This window comes from Carassius gibelio, chromosome B24, assembly GCF_023724105.1.
Source record: "Carassius gibelio isolate Cgi1373 ecotype wild population from Czech Republic chromosome B24, carGib1.2-hapl.c, whole genome shotgun sequence".
NCBI classification, from domain to species: domain Eukaryota; kingdom Metazoa; phylum Chordata; class Actinopteri; order Cypriniformes; family Cyprinidae; genus Carassius; species Carassius gibelio.
The window spans coordinates 9,880,390-9,893,377 of NC_068419.1; the positions used below are offsets into that span (position 1 = coordinate 9,880,390).

Sequence of the window (12,988 nt, forward strand, 5' to 3'; positions counted from 1 at the left end):
TTCTCTCACGCTGGCAGACAGAAGTTCTCCAGATATTAAGAATATTTGAAAACTGCGTCATTGCTTGTGTTTGAAATAAATAATAATAAAAGATTTTCAAGGCTTATAAAACTTTGTTTCTTTTTTACAATCTCTGGATAGTTACACCACAAATTACATCACCTATATTATTATTATTATTATTTATTTTATTTATTTTTTCAGAAATTGAAAACATGTTCATCGTAGAAGAAGTGTCATTATTTTTTAATCAGATGAAAGATCTGGACATATGCAGCGTGTCTTTGACCCTGATGCCAACCTTATCAAGCACCTTTTCCATTGATAAATTATGACATTTATGACAGTCATTGTGTAAGATTGAATGTTGTCCTCAGTGTTTGCATATAGTGAAACAACAGATTAAACCACGTCTCCTCTCAGCCTCTTAGCATTTCTTCTGCGTTCACGGTATGGTGGAGCAGCAGCCTCATGGGGCTTCTCCACCCTCCAGCAGCTGATTGAACCACAGAGCCGCTCCTCCGACCAGCAACGGGGGGAGATGAAAACAGACTCATTAATAATGAAGGAAGAGAGTGAGGCTGAGTGCCAGAGCTAGTTTAAGACGCTGAGGTATTTCACAAGTTGATCTGCCTGAAAGTAGGTCAGCCTGTGAGACCAGCACTTTTCAAACTGACTCACCCACACGCCTCAAACGCAGACTTACAGCTCGTCATTCCTGCCTGGTTCTGGGTCTATTCAGGCTACGATTTGTCAAGAGATCTCCTCGTGTGGTGTTTGTGTGTATGTGAAGGGGGTTACATTTGCCTTTTGGCCCATAAAAATGACCGCGATTTTATCTCTGGAGTTCTCCGGGTCGCTGTACTGATGGTTGCTAGGAGGTGGATGCCTTAATGTAATTGGTGGTCATAGCTGTAGAAAATCTGATCAAACTTTTCTTAGGAGGAGAAAGTGTTTGTAAAGTATACAAACTGCAGCAGTGCATACTATATAACAGTGAAAAGAAATGATTATTAATTCATGAATATGACTTGCTTAGAATAATTTCTGAGGCAGTTTTCCTAGATGCTTTTTTTTTAATATATTGACATACACTACTGTTCAAATGTTTGGGATCAGTGAGTAAAGCAAATGATTTATTTTTTCAGCAAAGCTGCATTAAAATGATAAATAAGTGACAGTAAAAGACATTACATTTTTTTACAAAATATTGCCATTTCAAATAAATGTTCTTCTTTTGAACTTTCTATTGATCATTGAATCCTGAAAAAACCATTGTGATTTAAAGAATTACCATTTCCGCACATGTTCCTCAAAAATATTAAGCAGCAAAACAGCACTGAAAAAGAATTGTTTGTTATGAGTTCTGAAGGTACTGGAAACAATGAGATTTGGTCCCCAAACTAAAGTGGGACGAAAACAGTTATTTTAAATTTAATAATATTTCCAAACATTACTGTTTTACTGTATTTTTAACAAATAAATGAAGCCTTAGTCATTAAAATAAAAAATTTTACAACATTATTAAAAACCTTTGAATGTTAGTGTATATATAAATCATGCTGAAGAGTAAAATCACATTAACTTCTTTGTCATATCACGTTTTCTTCACTGACTTCACGTTGGCATTTGAATAGCTGCACATTTTCATAAAGTCAAACTTTTCTCACTGTTGTTCATTGAAAATAAATCAAGTTGCTTTGTCACTGCAGATTTATGTCAGTGTGAAACCCCTTTTATGAGGATTTAGGTGCTGATGGCGATGGATTTTGTTTGTCTTCCTGTCTGTCTGACTTGTTTTTCATGTCACATCATTGTTTCTGTAGTGGGATGGTGTGGGACCGCTGCCAGATACTGCTGAGCCCCCCAAAGGCATTCAGATGCTGTGGCATCCTTCGATAGTAAAGCCCTACCTCACCCTCCTGTCTGAGTGCTCAAACCCGGACACGCTGGAGGGGGCCGCCGGGGCACTGCAGAACCTGGCTGCTGGGAGTTGGAAGGTAAGCACTACGGTCAGTCACCTTGTGTATGTATCTGTCTGTGCTGAAGAAATGGCTTGGGGGCCAAGTGTTATCAAATATTGTTTAAAGTAGATTAGCAGATGATTATGTGTCAGCATTCATTGTTAATTTTGCCTTGTGGATTTAATTATGACTCTATCTCTCTGGATTTTTTAGATAGATAGATAGAACTGGACTGTAGCCCAGTGGTCCAAAGTCCTCTTTTCAGCTGAGAGCAAGTTTTGTATTTCAATTGGAAACCAAGGTCCTAGAGTCTAGAGGAAGAGTGGAGAAGCTCATAGCCCAAATTGCTTAAAGTGCAGAGTTAAGTTTCCACAGTCTGTGATGATTCGGGGGCAATGTCATCTGCTGGTGTTGGTCCATTGTTTTTTTCTGAAAACTTAAGTCACTGCACCCGTTTACCAAGAAATTTTGGAGCACTTCATGCTTCCTTCTGCTGACCAGCTTTTTGAAGATGTTGATTTCATTTTCCAGCAGGATTTGGCACCTGCCCACACTGCCAAAAGCACCAAAAGTTGGTTAAATGACCATGGTGTTGGTGTGCTTGACTGGCCAGCAAACTCACCAGACCTGAATCCCAGAGAGAATCTACGGGGTATTGTCAAGAGGAAAATGAGAAACAAGAGACCAAAAAATGAGGATGAGCTGAAGGCCACTGTCAAAGAAACCTGGGCTTCCAGACCACCTCAGCAGTGCCACAAACTGAACACCTCCAAATGGCGGCAGTAATTAAAGCAAAAGGAGTCCCTACCAAGTATTGAGTACATGTTCAGTAAATGAACATACTTTCCAGAAGGCCAACAATTCACTGAGAATGTTTTTTTTTATTGGTCTTATGAAGTATTCTAATTTGTTGAGATGGTGAATTGGTGGGATTTTGTTAAATGTGAGCCAAAATCATCACAATTAAAAGAACCAAAGACTTAAACTACTTCAGTATGCATTGAATTTATTTAATACACGAGTTTCACAATTTGAGTTGAATTACTGAAATAAATGAACTTTTCTATGATATTCTAATTTATTGAGATGCACCTGTAGCATCAGACAAACAACTGCATAGCAGCATGATAAAAAACCACTCAGAAGACCTTTACCATTACGTTCTGATACCAGATATGTTTTCTTTAATTGTTTTCACCGAAGGTTTTATTTGTTGTTGTCACGATTTAAATTTATTGAAGGGTGCCAGAAGAAATGGTGTAAAATTGCATTTTTTTCCTGACCTATAAAACTTGCTTTCATCAGATGTTAAAACCAGTACCAATCTCCCTTTTGACCCCTGCTTCTCTCTTTGTTCTCACATCCTTTTCACCATCTCTCAGCGACAAAAAGCTTTTTTACCTCTGTTGCTCGAGAGCTCTAATCCACCCGATATGCTCTGCAAGATCAATACTCTCAGATGGAGACAGATGCAATGGGATTGGATTGGTTTTGAAGTCTCATAACAAGTTTAGACCCCCTTCAAGAAGTTAAATGAAAGTGCTGTCCCTGCGACCCCTCTCCACACCTACAGGGCAACAGGTTGTATACGTGTCTGCTGTTGGGTTGAGTTTGTTGGAGAGACAAACAGGAAAGTAAAACAAATTGAGAGACGGGGTCTGTCTGCCTATTTCGTTCAGTTCCCATAATTGGCTCCTCTGTTTGTTCATCTAGAAGCACTGACATCGAACCCTCGTCTAATATGTGTGAACTAAGCTCTCTGTTTATGTTTTCAAAGTCCATCTCGGTCAGTGGGATTATCAAATCCCACGCTGTGTGTACTAGGAAATGGAAACAAAGCCCTTCACTTGAAAAACACTCAAGCGCGAAGAATGCTTTCTCGTCAAGAACTCCTTTTCAATCAGAATATTTCGTTTATTGCATTACTTATAATACAAACAAGTTTTAAAGAACTGTGACGTTGATTTTCACTAAATGAAAGATTTAAGTTTCAACACACTCATTTTTAGTGCCATTTTTCTGTTCCTAAACCTAGTAAGCTGCCTCTGTGATGTACTTTGCCTGATTTAAAATAGAAAATAGAAATAGAAACTGAGTGACAAATGAAATGTTAAGACTTGTTAGACACCATATTAGGCAGCATCCTAACTGGAAACGAACAAGTGATTCATTTGAAACACTCTACATAGGCAAAGGTTACTATGCAGTATGAAAAAGTATGGAATTTGATTTTTAGTCATTTCCAGTACTGGATAAATATGAAAAAAGAAGTATGGAATGGTAAAATATTTGTGCTTCCAGACTATTGCCCCCATTATGTTTTTCTAAACCATAAATGAGAATTTCCAAACATATATTCATCACACAAGCAGAATGTTTTTCATGGTGTTCGAGCAGTGCAGCTAAAAGTGTAGTGATTGTTTAACTCAACTGAATTAATTCATGGTGCATATTTTCATTATGCAAAAGTGTTTATCTGTTTATCTACCACCAGCGCTTCTCTTTCGAACTACACTAAATGAATGAGCATCCACGTCACTCAGACTAGCAACAGATAAAGGGAGCAAGCAGTCCTTACAAATCAATCTGTACTTTGCTGTTTGGTGATTATGCAACATCAAACCATGATTACAGTATTGATGTGTCAGAGGTCAATATGTGCAGGACATAAATCTTTAAAGGTTTCTGTGTGTTCAAGAAAAACAATGTATGACACGAAAGAGGCTTTACTAATAGTTTTATTTATTTTATTAAATTAAATATTTATATCATTATATATATATTATTATAAGCCGTGCTTTTCAATCCTTATTTTTGAAGAAAACAATACTTTCATTCAGCAAGCATGCAAAAAAAAAAAACATCAAACCATCAAATTCTGTCAAATAAATGCTGTTCTTTTGAACTTTTTTTTTCAATCAAATAATTTTTTCATATTTAGCAGCACAGCTGTTATAATAAGAAATATTTCTTAAGCACTAAATCATACTGGAGTAATGATACTGAAAATGTAACTTTGCTATTACAGGAGTAAATTAAATGTCAAAATATATTAAAATAGAAAACGGGTATTTTAAATAGCAAAAATATGAATTTGAAACTACTTTTAATTCTGGAGTGAGCCTATGGTCTGCTGCTTACTAGTTTTTGGAACAGAGCCGCTCTGTCACTGTGTTTTTGGTTTTGACTCTTTTGTTTTTTTTTTTATGCACACATAGAGAGTTCATCAGAAATGAGAAATATGAGGGGATGCCTGCTGGGCCGTATGCTGTGGTCTCCCCCGTTACAGCAGAAGTGCAGGATAGAACAGAGTCTAATCTGCGCTGACACTCCGTCACTGATAAAGGATGATCCCACAGCTTGGGTCATACATCGAGAACCTCAGAAGGCTAGAGCTCTGAGCTAGTACTAGTCTTTCACTGGAACCTGGGGAGTGTGATTACACTTCAAGCGGGGTGCTGATCCAAAATGAGACAATTTACAGACTTTTACCCACATGGCATATCCAACTATGACGACACACTTCATGATCTCCTGAAAACTGCTGATATGAAGAATTATATATAGCAAAGTGGCCAAAAGGTGTCATTTGTCATATTTAGTGACTTACACCTGTTTATTTGTTTGTGTGTGTGTATTTGTGTGTGTGTGTGTCCCTATAGTGGTCGGTGTACATCCGTGCGGCGGTGAGGAAAGAGAAGGGTCTGCCCATCCTCGTGGAGCTGCTGAGGATAGACAACGACCGTGTGGTGTGTGCCGTCGCTACCGCACTCAGAAACATGGCCTTGGACGTCAGAAACAAAGAGTTAATTGGTACGGCCTTTTTTTCCCCCTCTCTTGACTGTCATCTTTTATTTGATCAGCCACCATGATTCACTTTGTTTCAAATGGTTCAGATCCATTGGATGTGTAGAGCTCAGGGTTAACAGCTTCTCTGTAATGAAGTCCAGCCTCTTATGTTTTAGCCAGTGTGGTAAAGAGGACTGTTCGTAACTGTCGTTTTATTATTACACATTCCTGGCCACTCATCATTTTAAATTGTCTAGCAGGCATCAGGCTGAACTAGCACATTCTTGGCAGATGGCTTTTGGGCAACTGTTTATATGCTGTATATATTTTTGTTGTTTTGTGATTTGTAGTTTATAGTTTGTTGTTTTGTTTTATTCTTCTGTCTTTAATGTCTTTTTTTTTTTGTATTGTTCAGCTGACTTTACTGAAAGTGACAGGTTTTGGAGGCTTTTCAAAGGGTTCCATCACAAATGGCCCTTCCTTAACATCATTACAGAGCATTCATATAATTCTCGCTGCAGTTTTTTATCATTTTTATTATTTATATAATTTTCTCTGAAATTCACTTACAATGTTAGTGTGATTTTACTTTTTTTAAAAACAATTTAGAAGTAGTAGCCTATTTTCTGTTCTGTTTTTGAGCCCCAGAACAGTTTTTTTATCAGTGTTTTTATAGGCGGGGTGCATTTAAGTCTCGCAAGTAAATCTCCTCTGCTGTGATTGGCTTATAGTTTTGCTTATTAAAATAACAGATGGATGCTACTTTGACACTCTGAAAACCACGTGTCATTTTGGTTAAAAATGTATAAATACACAGTATATCAAACATTCTGGAACATACAATGCAATAATGGTAAAACACATTTACTTACACTCATGTGATGCGACATTACCATTGGATCCAATATAGTCAGGCTCAAAACTGCCTTATCTTTCACTTTTAGTCTCTCTAAACAGCCTGCATCCATCAAAACAAACAAATAAAATATTCCACTGATGAGAACAGGAGCTCTTTTCTAATTTTACCCCGTTTACATCGGATGCAAGTGTGCCACGCGACTATAGACGGAACCCATTATAATCAGCAATTCTGTCTACACAGGATTTGATATGGATTGACAAAACAAATCCCAGACAGTAAACCAATGTCCGGTTCTATTTCCGAAATGCTCCAAGCATTCGCGCTGCTTCTAACCTGAAAGAGAAATGGATTTTCTACATGACACAACAGCACTCATGTCCCATAAGGAAGGAAAGACTATTCAAGACTAAGCAATTTCGTCCTTTCTGCTCATGTGATTCCTGGTGAAACATCCTCACAATTAATTTTTTTAAGTAAGGACATTTATTTGTTACTCATAAACCCAAAGTAAGTTCAATTTGCTACAACAAGCTTAAGAATATAATTAGATGTTAATGTGTTACCAAGGTAGCAATCAGATAAATATACCTCTGGTAAGATGTTCCAAATGTGTACACACAATGCAGTTAAGCCCTGCACCCTTCAAAGTGCTCTCTTCAAGTGCTCTGTCCTTCAGAATGAGTAGGGCATAGTTACGTTCACTTTCAGTGGAATTTGCCCAGAATCTTGTTGAGTGGTACTTCATCACGTTTCCACTGTTGTAACATGGAAGAGATGAGATTTTCATCGCTTGATGCTCTACACCGCATTAGGAGAGCTCAGGTTATGTCTTTGAATAGTGAATAATAATTGAAATTGTTTCCACCAAACATGTCAGAAGCTTTGAGGTTCTGCAATTGGGAGATGACCTTGCCTTCAAACTGAGATGCAGGTGTTTGGCATTACACTGCTTGTGAATTAGACGTATTAATGAGTACATGACACAGCATCACTAGGCTCTGTCTGAACGACAGGAAGTGGTCCGCTGCATCAGGTGCTTAATTAGAGCTTGATTTCTTCCTTCCTTCATCCCATCTCACACTGATTCACACCATTTGAAATTCTCTCAGTGACATCACTGGCAGGCTATTGATCTCACCCGCTAATAAATGTGGTTTCCCTGGTGAGTTTCGGCGTCTCCATGGCAACGGCTCCCCGGTCTCATCTGCCGCTGGTTTTAGGCTCCCCAAACAACTGGTTTGCAATTGCCACCTGGAGTCTGCCTAGATTTGCACATCATCCAAAATCATTTTAGATTATGCAGATCACATTGTCTTCATTATGCATTGCCATGGAAATGTGCATCCTGTCTTTGCAGATTTAGCATGTTTCTCAGTGTATTATGCAAAAATAACTTGCATACAGTACATTTGATTCTCACATAAATTGATATTTTTATCAGATAGCAGAGTCTATGTAGAGTACATTTAGACTCTAAATTGATTTGTATTGACAAGTGTGTGCAGTAAACTCAGTCTGTGACTGGCGGCTATTCTCACACTTTGCTTTTTTTAGACAGTTCAGCATGGCCGTCCATCAAAAGCTTTTGAGAGCCATGAGCAATAAAATCATAAGGTCCCTCTTTTTAAAACTTCTCCCATAGACTCTTCCTTTCATGCGTAATTGTTTACGTGTTTGATCACTGAATCTATATTTGAGCTCATTCTACATTTAGCTCAGGGATGGAAACTGGGCACATGAAATGCATGTAAATGGCCAATTCAATCCTACCGTTTGATCCTGTATTAAAATAAAGATTAATTGTTTGTATAAATTAATTCAACAGCCTAAGTTCAAAGCATCAGCCTGTATCCTGGAGCTTTGATACTGTACATATGCTGATAAACAGCACTTTGCAAGATCATAAAATTTGAGTTTCTTTAGTGTCAAATTGTTTTTTCTTTGTTTTGTTTTCTGGGGTGGAGGGGGGTCAATATCACTGTAGGGTGCTTTTTAGTGTGCTGTACATAAATAACTCATTTGCCATGATAACATAAAAATAATTATGATGGGTTTTATATTAGATTAAGTTTTTATGTTCATAACAAAAGCAAAAGCTTTAGATATTGTACATTTTCTAGATTTTTTTTTTTTTTAGTTTTGTGTAAGAAGATCCATGTTATTTAGCTATTTCCCATACACATTAGGTTAAAAGAGAATACATTTTGATACATTTGAATTAATTTTGTTTTTATGTGTACTTTTGAACCTCATTGACATTTATAGACCCTGAGGTACAGTACAAATGTAATCTCTGTTTCTGCTTTGACCTTTTCTCATTTATAATTATTTTTTCTGCCTTGTTGCTGTTCATATCTCCAGGATTGAGGTTGATGACATTCATGCTAAGCAAAGGTGGTAGAGAGAAGCACTAACTTGATCTTTTTTTTTTTTTTTTTTTACTTTTTTCAGTTTTTATTAAGATATATTTTTTCATTAAATATCTAATTTATACATTAATGTATATGTATATATATATATATATATATATATATATATATATATATATATATATATATATATATATATATATATATATATGTTATATATTTATTTTATATATTTATTTTTTGTGATTATTAAATATCATATATATTGATTCCTTTTTTAATATACAGTATAGTATACAATTTAATATAGGAAATATTTTGTTTACTGGAAGCAGGTTTGTCAGGTCCCAAAATATTTGACCAACTTTAAAACCCACTCAACAGGACAAAAAAAAGGACAAATTTCCCAGTCAACATCTGTGGGATTTAAAATAAAAGGTTAGATTTTATGAATCCTGTGCTTTACATTTTATTGGGAAGACTTTAGTTAGACTACTATATATGTAGTATGTGCATATTTCACTATTTAATCTGTAATTTATATATATATATGAAGTTACTTATTTTAATAATATGATTATAATGCTTTACAGGTTTCTTTTACTCTTTCTTTTTGATTTTAATTGAATGCTTTATAATTCATGTAATATGTTTTTAAAACAAAAAATATATAAATAGGAATAACACTATCACAAAATGTTTTTTGCCTTAAAGCACATATTGACTTTTAAAAATCTTTTTTTCCCATATATTTAAATCCTTTATATTCTGAACTCTTGATCATTATTAATAGCCTACATACTCTTTGTTCTCTTTGCTTTACTCTATTTCTTTGCCCATTCACTCTTGTTTTATCTACACAAAAGCATCAATTAATCTGCCTTGAAGTTCCTGATGTGGGCAAAATATCCAAATGTGGATATTTTTTGTGGAGTTCTTATGAGTTCCAGGGGCTGAATTTGAAACGTGATGTATAAAATCCCCCAAGATGCTGTTTGAGGCTTCAACATGCACAAAATCAGGCACAACAGGCGTGGATGAATGCAGATGCACATTAAGCATAGAATTGGATGAGCAACAGAGTAGTGAGAGCTGTAATCGGAAGGACTCTCCAAACTTTCAGGTGGCAAAACTTGAAATAGGAGGGTATTGGTGTGGACACGCGGACCTTGATAAGACACGTTCTTCAGAGGACTAGCAGACAAAGCTTGGTGGATTTGTTGGAAATGTTTGAAGTTGTGCTGTAACTTTGAGAACCAGCTTTACTGGGCTTGTTTCAAAGGTCCGACATTTCAGTTGATGGAGAGGGATTTGAAAAGTTCTGATCCATCATTGAAAGTTTCATCCAAGATTTGATGCCTGAAAGACTCATATTTGCCACCCACCTGCACATGAAAAAAGAGGGGATGTGCTCGACAGACTGGCCTTTAGAGAAATAACTAAGTGTGTGTGTGTGTGTGCGCGGCTGTGACCAATCGCCTTCCTCTCTCGCTTCAATTTGCAGCCAATCTTCCCATCTCTCACACGCTCCCTCATGCATCCGTTTGGTCATTTTTCCATCTTCCCTTCCTTTATCTGTTTTCTCTCTCTTTCATTAAGAGATTGCCAGAGGTGTCTCAAACCAAAAGAGCTGCTTTATAATAATAACACTAGAAAATCGCCACTTTATCTTTTCCGTGGCCAAATCCAGCCGTTCAATCCATCTCTCCATCTGTCCCAGCCGCCACTCCACAAGGTGGCTCTGTTTGAAATTGCATCCATAGGTCTTTTGCTATTAATCCAATATGACAGACATCAAAGGCGGTAATAGAGAGCGATATAGCGCTTGAAAGCCACGCTGCCGGATGTTCTCCCTTCAAATGGTCTCCTCGGTGGCTGATTTCCAATTTAATTTGCTCCCTAACCTTTAAGAATAATTTTGTTTTAAGGTCTGTCTTCGAATGCTTTGTTGTTTCTACTTCTCTTTTATGTCCAAGTCGGCTATTTTCTGCTGTTAGCTTCGTTAAAAAAACCTCTTTGGATCCATTTAAATGTTATTGCAGGATAAAGGCTCACAGAGATGCTGCCCAGAGCCTTTCACCACTGTGTGACATTTTAAACCAAGCCAAGAACCCTAAGGCCTTCATGGAACGTTTTACCAACTCTCTTTGAACTCTGACTGTGAATATTAATGCTCTTCATTTTATTCGGATCCACTATAATATGAAAGTATATAATGCCATTCTCCTCATTATATGCCTTGTCAACCACCTGTACGTGTTCTCCCCAAAGAAATAGAGTGATGTTTGCTGCTTGAAGTAAGTATGTACTGTACACTACTATTCAAATGTTTGTTCAATAAATTATTACTTTTATTCTGCAGTAGTATAGATAAACTGATGGAAGGTAAAAACTTCCATCGTTACAAATGTCACATTACTTTTTTGATGCGCTTGGGGGAATTTATTCGCAAAATGCATTTCCATCTCCCATTATTCGCACTAAAGGGTTAGTTCACCCAAAAATATGCTATAGTGTTCTGAGTCAGCTGGTTCACGCCGGAAAGGTTTCCTAAGTTTTTGTGATTTGTAGGGGTGCAAGATATATATCGGCTGATGATTAATGGGCATCTAGTCAGTAAAGCTGGCGAGATGCGCATTAATCATCAGATGATATATATATTGTGCACCCCTAGTGATTTGATCTGAATTTAAACAATGTATTGGCGTGACGTAGCTGACACAGAACAGCATAGGTCCAGCAGATATTCTCCAAAATGGTTCTTACAGGTTTGAAACGACATGAGGGTGAGTAATTAATGGCAGAATTTTCATATTTGGGTGAACTTACCCTTTAATACTTTTTTTGCACAAGTCAAGTAAGTGTAAAAACTTTTTTGCGAATTAAGGCATTTTTATTGGAAATTCAGCGTTCCCATCATTCTCAATTCTGATACGATAATTCAAAATGCGCATAAAAGCAGGGTGATGAAAACCCAGCTACTGAAGACTGGAGTAATGATGCTGAAAATTCAGCTTGGATCACAGGAATAAATTACATTTTAAAATGTTTTAAAATAGAAAACAATTATTGTTAAATTAAAAAAATATTTCACAATAGTATAACATTTTTCCTGTATTTTTGATCAAATGAATTCATCCTTGCTGAGCATAAGATACTTTGAAAAGATCTTACAAACTTCTGCACAGTAGTGTAAAGCACATTATTTTGATATTGTATGCATGTATGCAAGCTTAAAATCTAATACTGAAATTCATACAGGACGTAACCCTGGTGCTGTTATAACAGATTTTTTTTTAAGAATCCACTCTTGCAATATAGCCTATTAAGTGAAAACTTGCATAGTTTTTTTTTTTTTTTTGTCCTCTCTTAACTATCTTTGTACTGCATAAAAATTATTTAAATATTTCTACTTTTGTGTTTTACAGAAAGAGCATGCAGGTTTGGAATACCATGAATGTGAGGAAAATTACACTGAACTTTGCCTTTAATGTCCTTTATGTTGACTAACTTGGGCACCTAGAATTTAGTGTACATAAAAGCAGCAATAACGAAAGGACACTCTTTCTCTTTGTAAATGTCTGTGGGTGCTTGTGTATTTCTGGAGCTAATGATGGCCCAGGGCCGTGTAGCTGATTGCCTGTTTTGTGGGAGAATGGGCTTTTATAAGCTGGAGAGTCTGCACTTACCTCTGATTACCACTAAGCCATCGTATTCCCAAGAGCTTCTAGATGAGGCACTCTAGTGAGTCAAGGTTAGCCTTGGGTCATATACAGTCACCAGATCTCATCGTCATGTAGCAGAATCGTCCGGCTGAGTCCATAAAGAGACTCTTCATTTATCACGAGGAGTGTGAATGTGTTACTTAAAGCACTTTTTACTTCTCCACTGTTGTTTCTCATGTTCAGGTTTGCTTTGAGATCCACGGATGTTCAGAATTAAACCTGTCAGAATTGCAGTAATTCATGTTCTTGAAAATCGGCAGCTTGGACTTGAAGAGTCCT

The 12,988-nt window shown here is 36.7% G+C and overlaps 1 protein-coding gene across 2 annotated transcripts in view; it reads left to right on the top strand.

Annotated features, from left to right (window-relative positions):
• The window catches only part of LOC128013669 (catenin delta-2-like), a 275,599-nt gene that overhangs the window by 239,781 nt on the left and 22,830 nt on the right, over positions 1 to 12,988 (top strand). For both annotated transcript variants that reach the window (XM_052596797.1, XM_052596796.1), the window contains exons 15-16: positions 1,827 to 2,000; positions 5,627 to 5,777. In XM_052596797.1, coding sequence (XP_052452757.1) covers positions 1,827 to 2,000; positions 5,627 to 5,777 — 325 coding nt within the window. The remainder of the gene's footprint in view (positions 1 to 1,826; positions 2,001 to 5,626; positions 5,778 to 12,988) is intronic.